The 25,602-nt window shown below is 48.9% G+C and overlaps 2 protein-coding genes across 2 annotated transcripts in view; both read right to left on the bottom strand.

The window, feature by feature from the left end:
• Window positions 1–25,602, bottom strand: part of LOC134562336 (zinc finger protein 664-like) — a 455,591-nt gene that overhangs the window by 209,443 nt on the left and 220,546 nt on the right. Inside the window, 2 exon segments of the mRNA XM_063419714.1 lie at window positions 6,115–6,262; window positions 14,227–14,413. Coding sequence (XP_063275784.1) covers window positions 6,115–6,262; window positions 14,227–14,413 — 335 coding nt within the window.
• On the bottom strand, window positions 22,124–23,144 carry LOC134562429 (olfactory receptor 14C36-like). Its single transcript, XM_063419825.1, has one exon. The coding sequence runs from the start codon at window positions 23,127–23,129 to the stop codon at window positions 22,197–22,199; it is 933 nt and encodes a 310-aa protein (XP_063275895.1). The 5' UTR covers window positions 23,130–23,144; the 3' UTR covers window positions 22,124–22,196.

Genomic DNA, 25,602 nt, shown 5'->3' with positions numbered 1-25,602 from the left:
TGGTCCCTAAAAGGCTCCCATTTTTTCTTTTCTCCTATTTCTATTTCAAGGAAATGGCCCTTACAACTTTCTTGAAAAAAAAAGTGGACATTTTAAAAGCTCCAGTTTCCATATACATTTCTCTAAACTCTTCTCTCCTTTATTTTCCTTCTTGCTGGAAAGGAACCCATATCCAGGGTTGGTCTGCCTCTCTGCTGCCTGGATTTTGTTCACTGAAAGATGTTTCTATCTATCCAAGCCTTGTCCCTGCCACTGCTCCCAGAGCCCAGCCCAGCCCTGGGGGCTCAGCTCTGCCCTGCACACCCCTCCCAGCACACGGCACTGCCCAGGGGCATCTCCCTGGCACCAGGGCCTTAAGGGCAGCTCACACAAACAGAGATGCTGCAAGCCAAGGTGCTGCTGCTGCTGTCTGTAGCTAGAGGAGGGTGAGGAGGCACTTTCTGAGGGAGAACTGAGGCACATCTGATGATCCCCAGAGTGACAGTGCAGGAGTGTCAGTGACACAGACAACCCTGACAGCCCCTTTCCCTTTCCTTCATGAGAAAGCTGAGAGCAGCCCTGGCCATGCAGCATCATCTCCACAGCAGCAGGAATCTGCCCTGATGGGGGTGGCTCCTTCCGCCTCCAACTTCTCCCCACAGTCCATGGGAGCTCCCAGGCAGGCTGAGAGCTGCCCCTGGCAGGTGGCAGATGCCCTGGGCTGGCCAAGAGCCCTCAGGGCTGCAGCACCTGCTCTGCACCACAGCCCTGGGCAGCCCTGGCTGCAGCCCCAGCTTCAGCCCCTGCAGCCGTCCCTGGCAGCAGGAGCCGTCCTGCCCTGTCCCTCTGACGGTGCCCAGGGCAGCCCCGCTCTGGAGCACATCCTCCCCCAAAGCAGCAAGGGCAGCAGAGCCATCCTTACAGTCACCTCAGTGCTGTCCTGGCTCAGCTTCAGGAGATCCCTGCAGCCACAGACTTACCCTGTCACAAGTGGGGAACATTTCTCCACGAAAAAGCTCAGAATTGTCCTTCCAGTTTCTTTGAGCCTGTCTGCTTCATTCCTGCTCTCAGGTACCTGCAGGCAGTGCCCTCAGCCCTGCTGGGCTGGGAGAGGAGCTGCTCCTCAGGAGAAATGTCTTTTTAAAGCTCTTCTTGGTTGCCAGGAGCTGCCTCTGTGACAGGAGCCTGGCTCAGCTCAGCAGCACAGACACAGCACAAAAGCTTTAATTAGTCTCTATGGGATTTCGTTTTAATTACATCAGACTCATTCCCTGAGAGAGTGTGTAGGAAACTTCTCAAGAAAGTAAACTTAAATTGAAACTCCGAGGTTTCTTAAAGTTTTAATGGGTCCCAGAGAGGAGCACAACCGAGAAAGTGTCCCCAGGTTCCAGTCAGAGCAGAACACTGCAGGCAGTGATGAAAGGTGGGGACAAACAAGGCAAAGGTGTCTCTGATGCTGACCAAACCTGGATGTGTTTCAGGAATGCAAAGGACCAAGGCCTGAGCCCCAGCCCCTGCCAAGGCAGATCCTGTCCCTCCCTCCTTGCTCAGGGCTCTTCCCGGGCCACTGGGATGTGGGGATGTGCAATGCCAAGGGCAGCACCATGGGGCGGCCCCTGCCAGGCTGCTGAGCAGGGACAAGGAGGCAATGAGGCCCCAGGCCTGCAAGGGTCACTTGTCCCCTCCTGATGCCTCAGGCCCAGGGCCAGCAGCCATGGCCCAAGGGCTGCAGGAGTTGGCTGTGTCAGGGCCTTTCAGCTGCTGCCCATGCCTGTGCCCTGTGCAGCCCAGGCTGTGCTACGGTGTCCATGCCCTGCGCCTCTGTCCCTGCAGGCTGTCGTCATCCCCCGGCTGCCCCACCTGGCTGGGCCCTTCCTTTGCTGACAGCTCTGCGTCCTGCCTGCCTCTGCCTGGGCACACAGAGCCTTGGGCTGCTCCAGACTCCTGCTGGGGAATGTGTTGCACCACAGCCCTGCCCTGGCAGGGAAATTCCTTTCTCCTTGTGTCCAGTCTGGGCCTTCCCAGCTAAACTTGGCATTAATTCATTTTTCTCTGGCTGTTTTTCACTATGTGAAAAGGATCCACCATCTCTGAAACCACTCTTTACACATTCTCATGGCTCTCCTCCACTGTCCTCAGCCTCCAACCCAAGGAGTACAGAGCTCTGTTATCCATAATTAGTTGTCATGGGCCTGAGGCCTCCAAACCCCACCTTGGGAGATCTCTGGGCACTCTCCAAGGTGTTTGCAATTGTGAACATACTTCTCATAGTCCAAGAAAATAACCAGAGGTCAGGGCCAGCCAGGCCTCTGTCTCCTGGTTTCTTTGTGTGGGAGCAATCTTTTCAATATGGAATTTGGGAGGCCAAATTTTAATTTTGGCCATGGTCCCTGGACAAGAAGGTCGTTTTTTTTCCACAGGAGGGAAAGAACAGAGCCCCAGTGTTTCAGGGGCAGATGAGAGGTGACCATCAGAAGCCAAGGCCAGCCAGAGATTGCAGGGTTTTTTTTCTGGGATCTACCCTTGATTATAGGAAATTTTGTACGAATAGTACCAATTTTGGCAATGGGCATCTAAAAAGATGGGTGGTTGTTTTCCATAGCAAGGGAATCTCAGTGCCCCAGTGCTCCAGGGGCTGATGAGTGGCAGCCCTTGACATTCCAAAAGCAGCCAGACCTGTCAGGTGGCCCCTGGGAGGCCAAGACAGCCAGACCTGTTCCATGTTCCCTCGGTTCCAAAGGGCCCCACAGTGTCCCAATGGTCCCTTGCTTCCATGAGGCCCTGAGGTGTCACAATGTCCCCTTGGTCACACGGGGCCCTGAAGGCTCTGAATGGTCTCCATGGTTCCATAAGGCCCCACAGAGTCACAGTGGTCTCTGGGTTCCATGGAGCCCCGCTGTGTCACCGTGGCCCCTTGGTTTCATGGGGTCCAGGGGTGCCACAAGGATCCCCTTGGTTCCATGAGGTCCCCACAGTGTCCCTGTGATCTCCACAGCAAGGAAAGAACCCAGCCGCAGGGTGGCAGGGGCAGTCACCAGAGGCCAAGGCCAGCCAGACTTGATGGTACTGGCAGATTTTGCCTGGGAGCAACCCTTGGATATACAGAATTTTAGAGATGGAATCCCAATTTCAGACATGGAAACCTGGAAGAGAAAGACGGTTCTTTTCCACAGGAAGGAAAGCATGGAACACTGGTGATTCAGGGCCAGATGAAAGGCTGCCTTCAGAGGCCTAGGCCAGCCAGACCTCTGTGTCCTGGTAGCTTCTGTCTGAAAGAAACCTTTGGATATAGAGAATTTTGGAGCTAGAATCCCAATTTTGGCCATTTCTGCCTAGATAACAAGGATAGTTCTTTTCCATAGGAAGGAAAGCTCAGAGCCCAAGTGTTTCCATGACGCCCCACAGAGTCACCCTGGCCTCTTGGTTCCATGAGGGTCTGGAGTGTCCCACAGGTTGATGCCATTTGTCCTTGCTGCCCCTGCCATCCCCCTGCCCCACAAACAGCCCCGAGCCACCCGCCAGGGACAGGCCCTGCTGTCCCAGCCTGGGCTCAGGGCTTGGCCTTTCTGCTCCCTGCAGCCAGCCCAGGCCTTGCTCAGCATTGCAGTTCCCTGCTCACAGCCTTGGGCTCCCTGCAATCCTGCCCTCAAGGATCTGCTCTCAGCAGTGCCTGCGCAGCCTTGGGCACTCCCTGCCCTCAGTGGGGCCCAGGGATGCTCCAAGGGACTTGGAGTTTTGCTTCTGACTCCTTGAGCAGCTTCTGCAACCTTCTCTCAGTGCCTGGGGGTCCTGGACTCAGCCTCAAATCCACCGTGGGGCTGATGAAAATACAGAAAGCCCTCAGGAGCTCCTTGTCATCCTTCAATTGTCTTCAAGTCTTCAGGGCTTGTGCAGCTCATTGAAGTCCATTTCTAGTTCTTTTCGGGAGGAAGATTTCAAGGTGCACCTCATGACTTTTTATGTTCAATCAAGTGAGTATATTTTTAGTTTTCAGTTCAGAGAGGAGCTGATAGAAGCATTCCCCAGCTGATCTTGATGCTGAATGTCCCCTTAGGAGGTCTGGGAATGGAGAAGGATGAGCCCCTTTAGTGCTGACCCTGTCTGGACAACCTGCTCCTGACCCCAGCCTCACCATGTCTGACATGGCCCACCTGGGACTGACATCCCTGTGCCCTGCATCAGAACCTTGTCCCCTGAGCTCTGCAGCTCCATGTCCCAGCCCATTGCACCATGTCCCAGCTGCTCTCCTCAGGCCTCTGCCTGCACACAGGCCCAGGAGAAGTTTTCTTCTTGGTAAGGAAAGAATGGAAAAGCCTGAGCAGGTGTCCTGAACAACAAACCCCACTCAGGAACCACATGCTCAGTCCAGGCTGCCTGGAATGATGTCACCTTTCTACAAGGGACAGTGTGAGCAGAAATGATTTCTGTAAGCAGAATTCTCTGAGTCCTTCAGCTGAATTCTCTGTCCCTGTCCCTTCCCTGAATCTCTGTTGCAGATGGAAGCTGCTGGTGCCATCCTCCCCTTTAACCTTTCTTTTGAAAGCAGACAGATGTTCCCAGGTGTGTTCAGCAGGATTTGCTCCATGTTCCTACAAAGCTTTTGTGTTCCTCATGGAACGAAGGGGCTGTTGTGACACTGAGGGGGGACATGGAAGCAAGGAGCCCACTGTGACCCTGGGGTCCCCTGGAACCAAGGGGCCACTGTGACACACCAGGGCCACGTGGATCCAGTGGCCACTGTGACACTGTGGGTCCAAGGAGACCGTGGTGGCAGCGCTGGAACCTCCTGGAACCAAGGAGTCCATGGTGCCCCAGCGGGGCTGCACGGAGCCAATGGTCCATTGTCACACTGCCCATCCAAGGAGTCCAGTGGGACACTGGAAGCTCATGGAACCAGGCAGGCCATTGTGACACTGAAGGACTTGATGACCCCAAATATCCCTTGTGACACAGCAGGGCATCACTGGAACCAAGGAACTGCTGCTGAAAGTGTGGAAACTCCTGGAACCAGGGGCTGTTGTGGCACTGCAGAACCAGCCCAGCTGCTGGACCTTGTCCCCTGGCCCTGCACAGCTCCTTGGGAGGCACGGCAGGAGCAGCACCCTGGGAGCCTCGGGAATGCCCCTCTGGGATCCATGGCACACACTGCCAGGGTCTGCAATCCCAGATCCCAGCCAAGAAAAGATGTTCCTGCCCTTGAAGGCAAAGCTCTTAACAAGGAGCCAAAAGCCCAGTGAAGCAAGATCTTACAGTGACATTTCACTGCCAGCCTTCATAACTTCACCCATTGTTGTTGTAGCTCATGGATTGGGAATTAAATCAGGGGAGGATCTTTGGTGGGAGCTGCCCTGGGTCAAGAGAGACACTGTGAGAGAAACAGAGGAGGCAGAAAAAGGCAAGAGAGAAAGGAGGACACAAACACAATCAGCTGAGAAGGTGGCGCTGTGAAAAACAAACTGGAACTGATGGAAAATGAACAGGACAGAAATCAATAATTCTGAAAGTTTTCTTTACTATCAAAATACATCCCACCCACCCAGCCCCACACAATCCCCATCCCACACCCTCAAATTTGGATTCCATGTCTCCCAATCTCCTTCCAACCCCATCACACCTTGGAGGCTGTGGAATTGGGTTGTTTTGGAATGGGGCTGAATTTTTTGAGGAGGGAACAAGCCATTTTGAGGTGGGATTGTGGCCTTTTTGCGGTAAGAATGAGTTGTTTTCAGTGGGACTGAGTCCTTTTGAGGTGACAGATCAATCCATCTTGGCTTTTGGAAAGCAAAGAGATGGAGAATAGTGCCCGAAATCCCTCAAGAACCCACAAATCTTCTAGAATATGTCCCCAAACCCTAAATTCTCCCTCAAACTGTGGGGCTATACATATCTCTGATAATTTTCTTTCTTTTTCAGTCCAGTTTCAGATGTTTTTAAGGATGGAGGTAAATCAGAAGAAAATGAGGGTCAAACCAAAAGGAGAACCAGCCAGTGTCTTCCCACCATGGCTCACAGTGAATGTGGGTCACCAGGGCTCTGCCCAGGGTGGGTCCTCTGATGGGGGATGAGGCTGGGGCAGTGCACAAAGCCCTTCCTGCAGTCGGGGCACTCACAGGGCTTCCCTTACTGGTGGCTCTGTTGGTGTGTGGTCAAGTGAGAGCTCTGGGTGAAGCTCTTCCCACCCTGGAGACACTCGTAGGGCTGTTCCCTGGTGTGGATCCTCTGGTGGCAGATCAGGCTGGAGCTTGTGCTGAAGCTCTTCCCACATTCCCCACACTTGCAGGGCCTCTCCCAGTGTGGATGCACTGGTGCCTGACGAGGTGGGAGTTGTGCTTTGTGGAGAGTCTTTTTGAAGCATGGCTGTATAGCAAAGGCCATGATACTGTTAAACTAGTTGAGATTTGACTGTGTGTACGTGCTGGACGTGAAGAAGCAGCAGGATGGATGTGATGAAGCAGCAAAGACCTTGCTGCAACATCTAGGGTGTGGGATGAGGAGGTACGTGTGAAAAAGAGGATGTATGTGCCAGGGAGATGCGAAAATATGCAAAAATAATTAATTTGTAAACTTTAGTAAGATTATGTGTTAAGATATTGTTAACCAATCATGAGCTCTAATTTTGCAATATGTATAAGCTAATTAACAGCACTATAAATGTAGGACCAGATTTTACTAAAGCTGAGACTTGCTGACCATGATAGCATGAGGCTTGTCTTCCTCTGTTTCTCTAACAAATGGTGACCCCGATGTGATAGCACGGCGATACCACGAACAGAAGACAGAGTAGGGTTCGGGTCCTGCATGCAGAGGGACGGCTGAAGAGCAACAAAACGTGAGAGTGCTCTGTGCCCTGAGCTGAGCAACAAAACGTGAGAGTGCTCTGTGCCCTGAGCCGACCAACAAAACGTGAGAGTGCTCCGTGCCCTGAGCGACCACAGAGGTGGGCTTGGCCGATACGTGCTGCCGAGACCTGGAGAGTCTGCAATAGCGCTAACGTGAGTATGGACAGGCAAGCGGCATATGATTTATTTACAGCGCTTTTGAAAAAGCGCCACATAAAAGACTTAGATTTAGATAAAGAGTTGCCTGAACTCTTAAAATATGGCTTCTCTCAAGGATTTTTTATTAACCCTCACACTGTTTATGAGCTAGTAGAATGGAGAAAGTTTGGAGATAAACTATGGGAGTTAACTTTAGACGATGATAAGACCGCAAAGAAAATGAGTAAACTATGGAAAATAATACATAATGAGTTGTTGTTATATCAGGCAGAAAAAAAGGCAGCAAGGGAGATAGTGATAGCTCAGGAAAAGAATAAGGATTACAATCCTGACTGGGGCTCTAGTACTCCTAACCCTCCCATATTTAACACCATACATGTATCTGCATCAGCACCTCCTTTAGCGATAGAAGAATCTAACCAGAGAGCTGACAACAGAGGGGAGCCTCCACGTAACCCAGGGAATGCCACCTCCGTATCACCTCAGTTGGCCACATTCCCAAACAGCCAGAAGCCTATCCCTAGGACAGAATCTGACCTTGTGGGGGCCATGGCTAGGGAACGCCGCGAGGTATGGGCTGCTCTGGCTCGACAGGGAGCTGAGCAGGGTGATAACGACATGATGGAGGCCGCCTCTAGTTGTTTGGCTTTTCCAGTTATTTTTTCACCAAATCCAGCAGGAGGTTTGCAGGCAACAGTTACAGTTTTAGATTGGAAAATATTAGCGCAGTTACGCTCGACGGTAGGGCAATATGGGGTTACTAGTGAGCCTGTAAAACAGATGCTGGAGTATTTTTTCAATGCTCATGTTTTGTTGCCGAATGATATAAAAGGGATAGCTAGACTTATTTTTACACAACATCAGCATCTGTTGTTTAATGCACATTGGCAAGCAGAGGCACAAGCTTCGGTGGCTGTACAGAGGGGACAAGGTGATCCGTTACAAGGTATAACACTGGATGAGTTGTTAGGATTGGGAAATTATCAAACTATGGAGGCTCAAGCACTTCTGGGACCACACAAGTGTCGGGAAGCTATGACGGTAGCTAGAAGGGCTATTGCAAGGGTTAAAGCTCCGGAGAGAATACCCATATATATAAAAATAAAGCAGGGTCGTGAGGAAACTCTGGGATTTTTTATAGACAAAGTTGCAGAAGCTATAAATAGAGCGGGTGTTCAGGATTACATGAAAGGGGCATTGTTAAAACAATGTGTCCTTCAAAATAGCAATTCACACACTAGGTCTATGATAAATACTATGGCCGGGAATTGAACAATAGCTGATTTGTTAGAAAAAGCAGCAACTGTTCCATCAGGGACTCAGGCATTTTTAGTGGATGTTATAAAGCAATTAGGCTTAGGATTACAAAAGCAGGCAAAAGCTTCACAGACGCAGGTAATGACAGCTCTTGCTCCTTTCCAAGCGGCAACGGCTAGCACTGGTCCTCGCCCCTCCTCCTCTGGTGCTCACATAAAATGCTTTCGTTGCGACAATAGTGAACATATCCGGAGAGAATGTAATGCTGCAGGAGTTTGGTGTGCAAAATGCCGCAGTGACTCACATAACACCCACGCCTGTCGGCGGAGATCGGGAAACTTCAGGAGCAGCGCGAACAGCAGTCGCCGTGCTGGGACACAAATAGCAACTGTAATGCCAACAGTGCCAACCAACAACTGCAACCAGCCACCAGCGGGAGCCTCGGCATGGACGTGGCAGCCTCAGTAGACGTCACCATCATGACCACGCACCCTCACAAGATCCCCACTGGACTTATTGGACCTATTTTAATTAATGGACAGCCAGTAGGTGGACTTTTGCTGGGACGCTCTTCTACAACTATGCTGGGATTATTTGTTTTATCTGGTGTCATTAATGCGGATTATTGTGGAGAAATCATGATTATGGCTTATACTCAATTCCCTCCTCTACAAATTAAAAAGGGACAAAGACTGGCACAATTGATACCTCTTCCTCAATTGGCTAAACATATTTCTCCTATGCGACATGAAGCAAGAAATCAAGGGGCTTTTGGCTCCACAGGAGGACTAACATTATTGACTACAGATCTTTCTACACGGCCTCGAAAGATAGTTGAGTTTCATTTTAATGGACAAGTTATAAAACTTGTAGGATTGTTGGACACGGGAGCAGATTCTGGTATTATTGCTCCAAGTGAATGGCCTCATGCTTGGCCGCTGCAGGCAGCTGCCTCAACAGTGACCGGTGTAGGAGGAATGACTTTAGCCAGCAGATCACCTGTACTCACTGTAGTCATCGATGAAAAAAAATGCACAAACATCTTTTACAATTACAACACTGCCACCTACTGTACAATGTTTAATTGAACGGGATGTGTTGGCACAACTCGGTATTGTTCTCACCAATGATCACCCTTTGGGATAATGGCTGCTGCTTGGTCTTTCCCCATTCCCCTCACTTGGAATACAAAAACTCCAGTGTGGGTTAAGCAGTGGCCACTGAAAAGGAAAAGCTTGCAACATGCACATGCCTTAGTGCAAAAACAACTTCAGCAAGGTCACCTGAAACTGTCTATCAGCCCATGGAACACTCCTATATTTGTCATAAAGAAAAAATCTGAAAAATATCGACTGCTTCATGATCTTCGTGCAGTGAATACTCAAATAGAACCGATGGGAGCTCTTCAACCAGGTTTACCTAATCCAGCTATGTTACCACAACATTGGCCATTGTTAATAGTGGATTTAAAAGACTGTTTTTTCACTATTGCATTGCATCCTCAGGATACACCTAGGTTTGCCTTCACCTTACCAGCTGTAAACCGTCAAAACCCTGATCAAAGGTTTGAATGGACTGTATTGCCACAAGGGATGCGCAACAGCCCCACCTTGTGTCAGCTTTTTGTTAATGCAGCTCTACAGCCTCTCAGACAACAGTGGCCTCAGGTTGTCATTTATCATTATATGGATGACCTTTTGTTTGCACAACCTCAGCCTTTTTCAGATTTACAAATTCACCATATTCAACAGACTCTTGCTAAACATAATCTGACTATTGCCCCTGAAAAAATTCAGCGATCTTCTCCATGGAAATATTTGAAATGGACTTTGACCGATCAAACAGTTACTCCTCAAAAACTGCAATTTCATCACAACATCACTACATTACACGATGCCCAAAAACTGTTAGAAGATTTACAGTGGCTCAGACCTATGGTTGGGATTCCTAATAAACTAATTGATCAGTTACGCCCCTTGTTGAAAGGGACTGATCCCACACAACAGGTGATTGTTTCCCCTCAGCAGCAACAGGTGATTCAACTCATTGCTGAGTGCATTTTACAGGGTCAGGTTCGCCGGAAATCTTTGGACCTTCCTATTGACTTAGCTATATGGATGGGTCCCACTCACTTTATGGGTGCATTGATTCAGCATTTAAAGAAAATGGGGGAACAATGGGTGCTTGAATGGGTTATGCCCCCACTACAACAACATAAGACTGTATGGCAAAAAGTTGAATTACTGAGTCTACTTATCAAGAAAGGACGTCAGCGTGTGTTACAAGTCATAGGTCTGGAGCCTGAAACAATTTTTCTGCCATTGCAACGGGATACATTGGATTGGTATTTGGCTAATTCTGCTGAATTACAGGAAGCACTATTAGGCAGCACTAGTACTATCGCGCCTAATAACAGTAAGGCTCCATTGAAATGGGTAGGGATGCAAAAATGGATGTTAGTCCCTAAAAGAAGTGACAGGCCCATACCAGGAGCACTTACTGTATATACAGACGCTGGAAAGAAATCCCATAAGGCTGCTATTACATGGCAGGAACAAGGGTCTTGGAAAAAGAATATGCTGTCAGCTGAAGAGACCGACACCTTGTAAACACTAGAGCTTTTTGCTGTGGTTTGGGCAATATCTCATTTTGCAGAACCAATTAACGTGGTGACTGATTCACTATATGTGGCAGGTGTTGTTGCACGAATAGAGGATGCCTTTATTAAGGAAGTACAGAATCAAAGACTCTATCAGCTTTTGGTGCAGCTGAGAAAAGCTTTACATCAGCGAGAACAACCTTATGCAGTAATTCATATTCGGAGCCATAAGTGGAACGTTGGCCTAGGGGAAGGAAATCAACGAGCGGATGAACTTGTGTCTGCAGTTACAACAGTGCCACTACCTCAGCATGTGTTAGCACGAGAGGCTCACTCTATTTTCCATCAGAACGCAAAAGGACTTCAGAGAGAATTTCATATTTCACATGCTGAAGCCACTGCAATTGTCAGAAGCTGTCCTATATGCTGTAACCATAATGGAGGTTTAGGGCTAGGAACAGGGGTTAATCCTCGTGGAGTAGCAGCTAATGAGTTGTGGCAAACTGATGTTACACATGTTAATAGCTTTGGTCGCCTGAAATATGTTCATGTGACAATTGACACATATAGTCACTATATTTGGGCAACACCTCAGTCAGGCGAAAGGGCTATTCATGTTATTAGACATTTAACCAGTTGTTTTGCAGTTATGGGAGTCTGTAAACAGTTAAAGACAGACAATGGTTCAGCTTATATCAGCAGTAGGGTTCAAGTCTTTTTGAAGCAATGGGGTGTGAAACATGTTACAGGAATACCACATAATCCTAGGGGACAGGCAATTGTAGAGCGAGCAAATGGCACCTTAAAGACTTATATTGAAAAGTTCAGTCATATTACAGACATTCAGGAACGTGTGGCCAAAACGTTGTTTGTATTGAATTATTTGTGTGTGTTTGGGTCATCAAAGGTACCAGCAGTTATCACACACTTTGACAGCTCTAGTGGGAACAAGACAGAATCAGCAAAAATATGGATCAGGTACAAATGTTTAAAAACAGGTTTATGGCAAGGTCCAGCGAAAGTTTTATATTGGGGAAAAGGATATCTATGTGTTTCTACCCCTACAGGACCTGAGTGGATTCCAGCTCGGTGGACGAAGCCGGCATTGAAACCCCAAAACGGAGGACATCAGGAATCCTCGGTTACGCCTGGATGGTTTGGTTCGCCCTTATCAGAAGTTTCTACAGACAGTGATTGAACCTTCTATCTGTTATATATATACAGTGGACCATTTTGCATATTTAATAGCTTGTTTAGCAAATTATCAATTAGGAGATACTAATTTTCCTTGTTGTTATTGTTGTTCAGATCAAAAGCATGGTGCTTGGGTTTTAATTTGTTGTGGAGGATGTAATCTACAAAAGTGGGTATATCAAAAAAAACTGCAGGGTGAACCATGGTGTAATGTATGTAAAGGAGCTTGGAGGAGAGAAAACCCTCGCCAAGCACTTGAGAGTGAAACTCGGTTACCTTATCATCAAGCAGTAACATTATTTGAGAGTGTAGAACAGCAGCGTCTTGCTTTTGCTCGCTGGCAGTTGCAACATTTAGTGAAAAGAGTAGCGGCTGTAACCAGCACATATATAATTCAAAAAAGGTGTGATACAAACTGCTATATTCCTCGCTTGTGGAACGTTGCACCACAAGACTGGGAGCATCTCAATAGAAGGTTTAGAGAACTTAGATGTAAAAGAAAAAGTAAGAAGGGTAAGAAGCAAACATGAAGGTTTTACACCTACTGATTTTTTGTTCTTGTGTAACAAATGTTTGGTGGGTTCCTCCACAGCCAAAAACAAACATCTGGGTCACTATGGCTAACCTAACTAATCAAAATACAATATGTCTTTCTCTTTCATCTCCAGGAAATCCTTTTTCCACATGTTTGGTAGGATTACCTGTTGATAACTGGCCTTGTCCTTCCTTTGTCCCTCCTTGCAAAAAGAACAATTCTCGGTCAGCTGTGGATACTTGGGATATGTGGGTGCCTTATCTACCTTCAGCACCCTTAGAGCCACAGGAAATTGAGTTGTTAGGATCAGTTCAGGCTGATGGATGTGTTGTTTTTGACTTTACCAGTAAAACTTTACGTTCTGGAAATAATCATGCCACAATAGTTAACTCTTCCCTAGCAGTTTATCGAAATTCTACATTTTGGTGCAACTATACTTCTCCTAAAGTTTTTGTATCTACCTTAGCACCACGTCAATTACCACCTGGAATGTTTTTTATTTGTGGTGACAGAGCCTGGGCAGGTATTCCTTCTAGGATGAAAGGTGGTCCATGTACATTGGGACGACTATCATTGCTTACCCCGAATACATCTATGATCTTAAGTCGAGCACGCGCTCAAAAGCGAACAAAAAGAATGGCTCATCAGTTTACATCAGGGTGTAAATCAAACATGGAATTTTGATCCCCAGATAAAATAATTGCTGCATCTATTTTTGCCCCAGGAGTAGCATCAGCTCAAAGCTTAACTACTTTTAATAAATTAGGATGTTGGCTAGCAAAACAAACCAATGCCACTTCACTTGCCTTAAGCAATTTGTTAGTAGATGTGGATTCAGTCAGACATGCTTCTGTTCAAAATCGGGCTGCGATCGATTTTTTGCTTTTAGCACAAGGTCACGGCTGCGAGGATTTTGAAGAAATGTGTTGTATGAATTTATCTGATCATTCTCAATCCATTCATGCTCAAATTTCAAATTTACGGAAATTGACAGGACAATTAAAATTGCAACAGGGATGGGGCCTAGACGGATGGCTTGCTTCTTTGGGATTAGGTCCTTGGCTGACCTCGATGTTAAAAATAGTTATCACAGCAGGCATAGTGATTTTCTTGTTAATTATTTGTTTGCCTTGTATCTGTATCTGTTTACAAAATCTGATGCATCAAGTTGTTCAAAAAATGTTTCATCAGCAACTCCTTGTTCAATCTAAAGAAAATGGGGGAAGTGTGGAGAGTCTTTTTGAAGCATGGCTGTATAGCAAAGGCCATGATACTGTTAAACTAGTTGAGATTTGACTGTGTGTACGTGCTGGACGTGAAGAAGCAGCAGGATGGATGTGATGAAGCAGCAAAGACCTTGCTGCAACATCTAGGGTGTGGGATGAGGAGGTACGTGTGAAAAAGAGGATGTATGTGCCAGGGAGATGCGAAAATACGCAAAAATAATTAATTTGTAAACTTTAGTAAGATTATGTGTTAAGATATTGTTAACCAATCATGAGCTCTAATTTTGCAATATGTATAAGCTAATTAACAGCACTATAAATGTAGGACCAGATTTTACTAAAGCTGAGACTTGCTGACCATGATAGCATGAGGCTTGTCTTCCTCTGTTTCTCTAACAGTGCTTGAAGCCCTTCCTGCAGTCAGGGCAGCGGAAGGGCCTCTCCTCTGTGTGAATCTGCTGGTGCAGGAGGAGATGTGAGCTGCTCTGAAACCTCTTCCCACACTTAGGACACTCATGGGGCCTCTCACCTGTGTGGATCACCTGGTGCTGGATCAGGTGGGAGCTGCAGCTGAAGCCCTTCCCACATTGCCCACACTCATTTGGCCATTCCCCAGTGTGGATCATGGAGGGGTGTCAGGGAGCAGATTGGTGCCCCTGTTCTCCAGGAGGAGGCAGTCAGAGAACTGCTGAGCCCCTTGGATGTTCATAATCCATGGGCCCAGATGGGATCCAGCCCAGGGTGATGAGGGAGCTGGCAGATGAGCTTGTGAAGCCACTCTCCATCATTGACCAACAGTCCTGGCTCACTGGGGAGGTTCCAGAGGAGTGGAAGCTGCCCAATGTGTTGTGCATTCAAAAGAAGAGTGGGAAGGATGATCCTGGTAATTATAGGCCACTTTGATATGGGAAACATATATATATGAAATGTCAGAATTTTTGAAGCATTTAATGTTCTTAAGCCGATGGAGGGGGAGCAGAAATATTCATCTTATTTAGCAATCTTGTAAAATCAAAAAAATAACTTGTAACAGAACACATAAGAATTTACTTGCTAGGTAAAGGCCAGAGAGATAAGATGTATATTGTGCATACTGTGAAAATTGAGTGAAGCAAGACATAGGTATTGTGAAAACCCCATAAGGCAGAACCTGTGGCTTAAGAAACCAGTAAGAAGCAGGCTCCTGGTTTTGGCCAGAACAAACTGACCTGGGAATGAGCCAAACCTTCACTGCACCTGCCCTGAGGGAGAGTTCAAACAGTGAACAACTGAGGAAGACCTCTTACTTCATCAGAAGACCCCTGCCTGCAACCACCAGGAGCCATGGCACCAGAGAAGACCAATTATAATATGCAGTGCAAGGAGGCAGAGAATGTGCAGGGAATGGGCGGGCAGGGAGGGGTGGTTTTGTGGGATCTGAGTGTATTTAACCCTTAAATCTGTCTCAACCAGGTATGCAGGTATGGTGGAAAATCCCCCGTGCGTCCCAGCTGGAAATAAAACATACCTGCTTTACAGTTTGAATTGCAAAGTCCTCATTGTGCAGCTCAGTTTTGGTGCCGTGGCTCGGATCTCTGGGCCTGGCTGCAGGAGCCAGCGGGAAGTGGACACTCCCAGCCGCGGCCGGGTCTGTCCGGAGGACCTCCGCTCCCCGGCCGCTGCTGCGGAGGACAACAAGAACCTTCTGCAGGGCAGGTGAGGGGTGTTTGACTGGAATGAAGGGAGGGCCCAGGGACGCCTGCGAGACGCTGGGAACGCCCACGCCTGGTGAAGGCAGCGTGTCAGAGACGTCTGACAGAGAGCGCTGATGGTTGGGAAAAGGTCTTGGAAAGGTGGGAAAAGGGGATTTCTGCTGAGCACGCAGGGTGGCTGCTGTGAGCTTTGGGGTAGCTCAAGCACAACCCAAGGTATTGTCAGTTTTGTCTTTCATTTTGCTGCTAAAATCCTTGCTGCTGTAAAAATTGTGTTTGTCTGGGAATTCTGTCAACAGGTGGTGGGATATATGGTCTTTTGGACTTGCACTTTATTTTTGGTGGTGGGAATTTTGGTTCTGAGTAATTAGGTTTTAGAGTGCCTCTTGAAAGCATATCCAAGTAGAACTTGAGAGCCTTTTTGTGGTAAGACTGTCCTCTTGTGTCAATAACTACAATTCCAATGGGGAGCCAGCAGAGTAAAGAAGTGCCCAAGAGAAGTCCTTTAGGATGGATACTGACCTATTGGAAGGAAACTGTGGGGAGGGAGAGCAATGGAATGTCTAGTTTATACGGGGGAAATATATTAGGTTTTAAACAAAGCTTAAAACACTGGTGGGAAAAAATCATATTATAGTTAAAAGAGGCACTGGCCAAGCTGGAAAGGCTTCCTTTTGTGAACCACTAAAATAGAAATTGGGAAAACAAATAGCTATACAGAAATTTTTAGATATGCCTAATTCATGACATGCACTCCTGGGAAGGGATTGACTTCAACAATTAAATGCAGTCATCAGATTTGTAAAAAGGGGAAATTCCTCTGGAGGTAGACATTCAAAAATACATTCAAATAATGAGTTTACTTTTAGTGGATGTTCCCATAGAAGGAAAAATCAGTGAAGACACCATAGTCCAGGTGTACTGTGTGGGCCATGGAGAAGGCAGGAAGAGCTAAAAGTGCATCACCGGGAGAGGTAAAGCTTAAGGAGGGACAATGAGTGGTAAGAGTAAAACAATATCCCTTAAAGAAAGAAGATAGGGAAGGAATCAATCCGGTAATGGAAATATTTTTGCAATGGAGCCTGTTAGGAGAATGCAAATCTGATTTCAACACTCCCATATTACTGGTCCAGAAACCTGATGGAACGTATTGAGTAGTCCAGGAATTAGGGAAGTCAATAAAATAATCGAGGATTTATATCCCGTAGTAGTGAATCCATAAACTTTGTTAACAGTATTAGCACCAGAACTAACTTGGTTTACTGTTTCAGATTTGAAGGATGCTTTCTTTTGCCTCCCTCTCCATGAAGCCAGGCAAAAGATATTTGCCTTTGAATAGGAAAATCCTAAAAGTGGACAAAGAAGTCAACTCAGCTGAATTGTACTTCCTGCAAAATTCCCCCACCATATTTGGCAATCAACGTGCCAAGGATCTTGGGAAACCCCACCTGGGAAAGGAGGATTGCTACAAGACCTAGATGACATCCTGATTGCCACTGAAACAGAAGATACTTGCATGGCTTGGACAGTGAGTCTCTTAAATGTTTTAGGGCTCCAAGGGTACTGAGTGTCCAAGAAGAAAGCCCAGGTACTGCAGAGAGAAGTCATTTACTTGGGCTGTGAGATTAGTGCCGGGCAAAGGACCTTAGGATGAGCCTGGAAGGAGGCTACATGCCAAACACATAAGGCACAGACTGTAAAGGAGCTGAGAACTTCTCTGGGAATGACCGGGTCGTGTCACCTCTGGATCTGTAATTATGGACTGCTTGTTCAGCCCTGTATGCACTGATCAACACCGAGCAGAAGCATCTCCAATGGGATAAACCAGCTCCACGGGCCTTGGAACTACTGAAAAAGGCCCTAATGTCAGCTCCAGCCCTGGGGCTCCCTGATGTGAGTGAGCCTTTCTTTTTGTTTTCTCATGAGAAACAGGGGATCACCCCAGGAATATCAGCACAAGATCTGGGACCACACCGTGGGGCAGTCACCTACATTTCTGAGCAATTGGATGCAACTGCAGAAGGATGGCCAGGGTGCTTGGGTGCAGTAGCAGCCATGGTGCTGAACATCCAAGAGGCAGGGAAATTCACCTTGGGACAGAAAATGACTGTGTTGGTGTCCCCTACAGGTCTGCAGTATTAAAAGGGAAGGGCGGGCATTGGCTTCCCCCACAGGGATTCCTGAGGTCTCAAGCCATCATGGTAGAACAGGATGATGTGGAGATTGTGGTCACTAACATTGTCAGTGCAGCTTCTTTCCTCAGTGGAAACACAGGGGAACAGGACACCAGGACTGCTTGGAAACCATTGAAGGAACGTGTTCAAGCCGCCTGGACGTAAAAGATGCTCCAGAAGAAATCCTGAGATTATGAAAGGCAGTACAGCTCCCAAAGAAAATACCAATCGTGCACATCAGAGCACATCAAAAAGCAAACTCAGAATTAGAAAAAGGAAACGAGCTGGTGGACAGAGAGGCAAAAGAAGCATCAAAGAGAGAGGTAAAAATGGAAGGAGCTTGAATTCTGGATGGAAAAATTTCTCTTGAGGGTAAGCCAAATTATGACAAAGAGAATCAAAAACTAATCACAGATCTGAAGGGGGCATACAATAAAGAAGGTGGACCTTCACTCCAGAAGGAAAGGCAATCCTACCCAGCCATCTGATATGGTCTATAGGAAAGGAGGAGCATAAGAAGAGGCACTGGGGAACAGAGGCCCTGCATAAGCACTTGACTCGGGGCATCATAGCTAGAAAGTGACACACTACAGTAAGGCAAGTAACCCAACAGTGGGATCTCTGCCTCCAGACTAATCCCAAAAACACTCCAAAGCCAGAAATGGGTCAAACTGGGAGAGGGAATGGACGTGGCCAACAATGGCAAATTGATTTTTTGGAACTCCCAAGAGAACAGGGATTCATTATTTATTTTTATTAAGTGACACCTTCTGAGGATGGCCTGACGCTTTTCCCACTAGAACTGCTGAGGCTCGAGAGGTGGTCAAGGTATTGATCAAAGAAATTGTACCACGATTTGGGGTTCAGCCGTCATCTCCTCAGACAGAAGAGCCCATTTAATTTCAAAGGTTGTACAACAGATTAGCAATACTCTGGGTATAGATTGGCAATGACACACCCCATAGAGTCCCCAGTCAAGTGGACAAGTGGCAAAGATGAAGCACCTGATCAAGCAGCAAATGGTGAAATGAGGACAGGAGGCCAACCTGCCTTGGCCTCGGTCTCTTCCTTCAGCTCTCTTACACACATGAACTAAGCCAAGGGCAAAGGAAGGACTGAGTCCCTTTGGGATCCTGTGTGGGCGACCCTGTGAGGTGCAGAAGGGAACATCATCACAAGGAGAGGAAGAACCCATAACAGAATATATACTAGGCCTAGGAAAACAACTCAACAGTATTAAAAATCATGTATTGGGAACCTGGTGTAGGGGACTGCATAGACCAGTACATAATGTGCAACCTGGAGATTATGTCTGTGTAAAGTCTCTTGTAGAAAAGACTTTGGAAGCACAGTGGGAAAGACCATTCCCAGTGCTCCTCACCTCCTTCACTGCAATCAAGATCAGAGAGCAAACTGCATGGAACTCTTGTTAATCTCTGAGGCAGGTGTTAAAAATTACAATACAACATAACATAGAGATTCTAAGGAGAGTCTTTAGAAAGATGAAAAAAGACACATCTCACTACTGGTGGGATGCATTTTTGGATGGTTTCCTACTGCAACAGGTTTTCTAAACCAGTTGTGTCACCCTGTAATAGTTTCATTAATTCTGGTTGGTTTAAGGTTTTTTTTGGTTTTGATTATGCTTTTTCTTAGAATTTAAACTGTCCAGAAGGATGGCCACAATTGTCTCTTGTGGTTTTTAATCAGCTAGTTAATTATAGTTTTAGAGAATATCACAAGTACCTGAGAAAGCCAAAGTATTTGCATATCTTAGGAGAAAAGGGGGTAATTAATATAGGAAACATATATGCATATGAAAATTCAGAATTTTAGAAACATATCATGTGCTAGAACAGGTGAAGGGAAGAACAGAAATATATTTGGCTTATTTAGCAATTTTGTAAAAGTAGAGAAACTACTTGTACAACAACGCATAGGAAAGTAACTTGTTAGGTAGAAACAATTACCAGAACACATAGGAATTCAATTGCTAGGTAAAGGTCATAGAGAGAAGATGTATATTGCTAAAACTCAGTAAAGTGGTATTTAGGTATTGTGAAGATCAAATAAAGCAGAATGAATTGATTAGGAATTCAGCAAGAACGAGGCTCCACGTTTTGGCCAGGACAAACTGACCAGGGAATTGGCCAAACCCTCACTGTGCCTGCTCAGAGATGGAGAAAGACTTCTTACTTCATCAGAAGAACCCTGCCTGTGACCACCAGGAGAAATGGCACTGCCAAAGACTAATTATAATATGAACTGCAAGAAGGCAGTGGGAGAATGGATGGAGAATGGGTGGAAAGTGTGATCTTTTTGGCATCTAAGTGTATTTGAACCCTAGAACCTGCCCCGACCAGGTACCATAAACGGTGAAAATATCGCCTATGCATTCCAGCTGGAATAAAACAGACCTGCTTCAGAATTTAAAATTTTAAAGATTTTATTCAGCAACTCAGTACTTAACACCTTCTTTTCCTCAGTATTCAACAAGAAGACAGGTTTTCCTAAGGACAGGTGTTTTCCTGAGCTGGTAGATGGGCACAGGGAGCAGAAGAACCCCCCTGCAATCCAGCAGGAAGCAGCTGGGGACCTGCTGAGCCACTCAGATGCTCACAGGTGTCTCTGGGACCAGATGGGATCCATGCTAGGGCCATGAGGGAGCTGCTGGATGAGCTCCCCAAGCTGCTCTCCATCATTTCTCCTCAGTCCTGGCTCAGCAGGGAGGGCCCAGAGGACTGGAGGTGCCAATGGGAGCCCATCCCCAAGAAGGGCTGCAAGGAGGATGTGGGGAACTGCAGGCCTGTCAGCCTGCCCTGGGTGCCCAGCAAGGGGATGGAACAGATCCCCTTGAGAGCCACCCCAGGGCACCCACAGGATGGCCCAGGGATCAGAGGCAGCCAGCGGGGATTGCAATATCTGCACTGAGGATCTGCAGGAGGGGATTGAGTCCAGCATCAGCAAATTTGCAGGTGACACCAAGCTGGGTGTGAGTGTGGATGTGCTGGAGGGTAGGAGGGCTCTGCACAGGGCCCTGCACAGGCTGGATCCAGGGCCCAAATCCAACAGGGTGAGGCTGAACAAGACCAAGGGCCGGGTCCTGCACTTTGGCCACAACAAGCCCTGCAGTGCTGCAGGCTGAGGACAGAGTGGCTGGACAGTGGCCAGGCAGAAAGGGACGTGGGGCAGTGCTGGACAGCAGGCTGGACATGAGGCAGCAGTGTGGGCAGGTGGGCAAGAAGGCCAATGGCTCCTGGCCTGGATCAGGAATGGTGTGGGCAGCAGGAGCAGGGCAGGGATTCTTCCCCTGTGCTGGGCACTGGTGAGGCTGCACCTCGAGTGCTGTGTCCAGTTCTGGGCCCCCAATTTAGGAAGGACATGGAGGGGCTGGAGCGTGTCCAGAGAAGGGCAACAAGGCTGGTGAGGGGTGTGGAACACAAGTCCTGTGAGGAGTGGCTGAGGGAGCTGGGGTTGTTTATCCTGGAGGAGAGGAGGCTCAGGGGAGACAAGGTGGTGTCAGGGCACAGGTTGGACTTGCTGATCTCCAAGGTCTTTCCCAACCTTGCTGATTCTGTAATTCTCTGAAACCACCCTCGGAGCAGTTGCAGGATGAGCCCTGGGCCTCCTCTTGAGAAGGTGAAGCAGCCCAGGTCCCTCAGCTTCTCCTCACAGCCCCAAAGCCCATCCTGTCAGTCCTGCAGAGCCTCTGCAGCCCCTCCTCATTGCCCAGAGCAGGGAGCCCCACAGGCAGACACAGCAGGGCAGATGTGCCCCCCTGGCCTGTGGTGCCTCTGGCAAGGGAGCAGCAGGAGGCCCTGCAGGAGCCTGCAGACAATTCCTGAAGCACTTGGAGGATGATCCTGCTCCCCAAGGGACATTCCCATGGTGTGATGCTGTTTGCCCCCAGCCTGCCCACGGCCAGCCTGGGGCTGCTGACAGGGCTTTTTTGTGCTGAGCCTTGGCCTGGCCGTGTTGTGGAGAGAGCCTGGGCAAGAAGCCTGCAGCCCCCAGGCCCTGGCCTGAGGCGTCAGCGCTGCCCCAGCAGTGCCCATGGCCTGTCCCTGCTGCAGCCCCGGCACTGCCACCCCCAGCCCTGTGCCCGGCCCCGAGAGCACTCAGGCCCTACAGCAACAGCAGGGCCAGGAGGGCAGCGGGGCAGGGCCACGGCAGCAGCACTGGCAACACCAAGTGCTGCTGCTGCTGGGCACAGCTGCTGTGCCAGCACTGATCTGCCCCAGCTCTGCACACAGACATTGCTGCTGCAGCCACAGAGAAGGGAACAAAATGGGGATCTCTGCAGAAAACACTGTTGGGAGAACCTTTAGTTTGTTTAAAATCCACCATGAGCACAGCTCCTCATTGACATGGTCTGGGGCTAGAGAAAACATAGGGAGAAACAAAACAAGAAAGTGCAAAAATGATGTCCTTGCTTTGTGAACATCAATGAAAACTAAAACAGCAGAAAAAAACCCAAAACCAAATCAACAACTGCTAAAAATATGTATTGTATTGCAACAGATTGCAGAAACTGGCCAGCAGTTTAATGTTTCTGAAATGATCCAGTGATCAATCTCCACACTGCAGCCTTGAGCTCCTGGTTCCTCAGGCTGTAGATGAGAGGGTTCAGGACTGGAGGCACCACCGAGTACAGGACTGACACCAAGAGATCCAGCGATGGGGAGGAGATGGAGGGTGGCTTCAGGTAGGCAAATGTGCCAGTGCTGAGGAAGAGAGAGACCACGGCCAGGTGAGGGAGACAGGTGGAAAAGGCTTTGTGCCGTCCCTGCTCAGAGGGGATTCTCAGCACAGCCCTGAAGATCTGCACATAAGAGAAAACATTGAACACAAAACACCCAAGATATAAACACACACTAACAGCAATGAGCCCAAGTTCCCTGAGGTAGGATTTGGAGCAGGAGAGCTTGAGGATGTGTGGGATTTCACAGAAGAACTGGCCCAGGGCATTGCCATGGCACAGGGGCAGGGAAAATGTATTGGCTGTGTGCAGCAGAGCATGGAGAAAGGCACTGGCCCAGGCAGCTGCTGCCATGTGGGCACAAGCTCTGCTGCCCAGGAGGGTCCCGTAGTGCAGGGGTTTGCAGATGGACACGTAGCGGTCGTAGCACATCACGGTCAGGAAGGAAAACTCTGACCCAAGGAAGAAGAAAATCAGAAAGACCTGTGCAGCACATCCTTCATAGGAGATGTTCCTGGTGTCCCAGAGGGAATTGTGCATGGCTTTGGGGACAGTGGTGAGGATGGAGCCCAGGTCGCTGAGGGCCAGGTTGAGCAGGAAGAAGAACATGGGGCTGTGCAGGAGGTGGCCGCAGGCTACGGCGCTGATGATGAGGCCGTTGGCCAGGAGGGCAGCCAGGGAGATGGCCAGGAAGAGGCAGAAGTGCAGGAGCTGCAGCTGCCGCGTGTCTGCCAATGGCAGCAGGAGGAAGTGGCTGATGGAGCTGCTGTTGGACATTGCTTCACTCTGGGCATGGTGGACTGTTGAAAGAAGACATTGACAAGCTGGGATAATTTTATTTGAGTCAGTCCTATGTATTGTATTTGGAATCCCCTAAAAATCACTTTTTTTCCTGGGAACGAATTTTGCTAAAATTTTTGAGTTCAGGTATCTGCTACTGCTGAGTTACTGCCACATCATAAGAACTGCTCTCAGCCTGAAGACTGGGGAGCCCAGATAGAAAGCAGGGCTCCCCCTGCCCCAGTGCAGTCAGACCTGCTGGTCCCCACAGAGGTGCCCTTTGCTCATTACACCTCCCTCTATTTCAGTGTGATTGCACTAAAAAGTATCCTGAAAAATAAAGTGGACTATCTGAAAGTTGCAATTTCAAAATAAATTTCCCTAAATTCTCTCCTTTTTTTCTCTGTTCCTTTACAGATAAAGATATCAAGGATTATCCTGGCTCTTGGCTGCCTGGAGTTGTGTCTACTGGGAGCTGTTTCTCTCTATCCAAGTCTTGTCCCTTCCACTGCTCCCAGAGCCCAGCCCAGCCCTGGGGGCTCAGCTCTGCCCTGCACACCCCTCCCAGCACAGGGCACTGCCCAGGGGCATCTCCCTGGCACCAGGGCCTTAAGGGCAGCTCAAACAAACAGAGATGCTGCAAGCCAAGGTGCTGCTGCTGCTGTCTGTGGGTAGAGGAGGGTGAGGAGGCACTTTCTGAGGGAGATCTGAGGCACATCTGCTGATCCCCAGGGTGACACTGCAGGAGTGTCAGTGACACAGACAACCCTGACAGCCCCTTTCCCTTTCCTTCATGACAAAGCTGAGAGCAGCCCTGGCCATGCAGCACCATCTCCACAGCAGCAGGAATCTGCCCTGATGGGGGTGGCTCCTTCCACCTCCAACTTCTCCCCACAGTCCATGGGAGCTCCCAGGCAGGCTGAGAGCTGCCCCTGGCAGGTGGCAGATGCCCTGGGCTGGCCAAGAGCCCTCAGGGCTGCAGCACCTGCTCTGCACCACAGCCCTGGGCAGCCCTGGCTGCAGCCCCAGCTTCAGCCCCTGCAGCCGTCCCTGGCAGCAGGAGCCGTCCTGCCCTGTCCCTCTGACGGTGCCCAGGGCAGCCCCGCTCTGGAGCACATCCTCCCCCAAAGCAGCAAGGGCAGCAGAGCCATCCTTACAGTCACCTCAGTGCTGTCCTGGCTCAGCTTGAGGAGATCCCTGCAGCCACAGACTTACCCTGTCACAAGTGGGGAACATTTCTCCATGAAGAAGCTCAGAATTTTCCTTCATGTTGCTCTGAGGCTCTGTCTGCTCTCAGGTACCTGCAGGCAGTGCCCTCAGCCCTGCTGGGCTGGAAGAGGAGCTGCTCCTCAGGACAAATGTCTTTTTAAAGCTTTTCTTGGTTTCCAGGAGCTCCCTCTGTGCCAGCATCCTGGCCCAGCTCAGCAGCACAGACAGAGCACATGGACTTTAATGAGTCTCTTGAGGTTTGGTGTTGTTTACATGAGACTCAGTTCCTGAGAGAGTGTTCAAAAAACTTCTCAAGAACTCAAAATTAAATTGGAATACTAAAGTTTCTTGAAGTTTTAATGGGTCCCACTAAGAGACACGACTGAGAAAGTGTCTGCAGGTTCCAGTCAGAGCAGATCACTGCAGGCAGTGATGACAGCTGCGCACAAACAAGGCAAAGGTGTCTCTGATGCTGACCAAACCTGGATGTGTTTCAGGAATGCAAAGGGCCAAGGCCTGAGCCCCAGCCCCTGCCAAGGCAGATCCTGTCCCTCCCTCCTTGCTCAGGGCTCTTCCCGGGCCACTGGGATGTGGGGATGTGCAATGCCAAGGGCAGCACCATGGGGCGGCCCCTGCCAGGCTGCTGAGCAGGGACAAGGAGGCAATGAGGCCCCAGGCCTGCAAGGGTCACTTGTCCCCTCCTGATGCCTCAGGCCCAGGGCCAGCAGCCATGGCCCAAGTGCTGCAGGAGTTGGCTGTGTCAGGGCCTTTCAGCTGCTGCCCATGCCTGTGCCCTGTGCAGCCCAGGCTGTGCTACGGTGTCCATGCCCTGCGCCTCTGTCCCTGCAGGCTGTCGTCATCCCCCGGCTGCCCCACCTGGCTGGCCCCTTCCTTTGCTGACAGCTCTGCGTCCTGCCTGCCTCTGCCTGGGCACACAGAGCCTTGGGCTGCTCCAGACTCCTGCTGGGGGATGTGTTGCACCACAGCCCTGCCCTGGCAGGGAAATTCCTTTCTCCTCATGTCCCTGTTCAATCCAAGTTCCAGCTGAGGGCTGGAGGGAAGGAAAGGATGGCACCACAACTTTGCATGTCCAACCCAGCAGGGATGTGACAGCTCTTTTAACACAATCCCTCCTTGCCAAGGGCACAATGTTGTTTCTATGCTGAGGCTTTGCTTTAGCAAAGGAAAACTCCTGTCTCAGGCTCACCTTTCCTGCTCAGCCAGACACCTCAAGTCCATCAGAAAAAGAGAATTCCAGAGT

The sequence above is a fragment of the Prinia subflava genome, chromosome 27 (assembly GCF_021018805.1).
Source record: "Prinia subflava isolate CZ2003 ecotype Zambia chromosome 27, Cam_Psub_1.2, whole genome shotgun sequence".
Taxonomy (NCBI): domain Eukaryota; kingdom Metazoa; phylum Chordata; class Aves; order Passeriformes; family Cisticolidae; genus Prinia; species Prinia subflava.
Note: the sequence above shows the minus strand (reverse complement) of the source record. Positions and strands in the feature narration are given on the sequence as shown.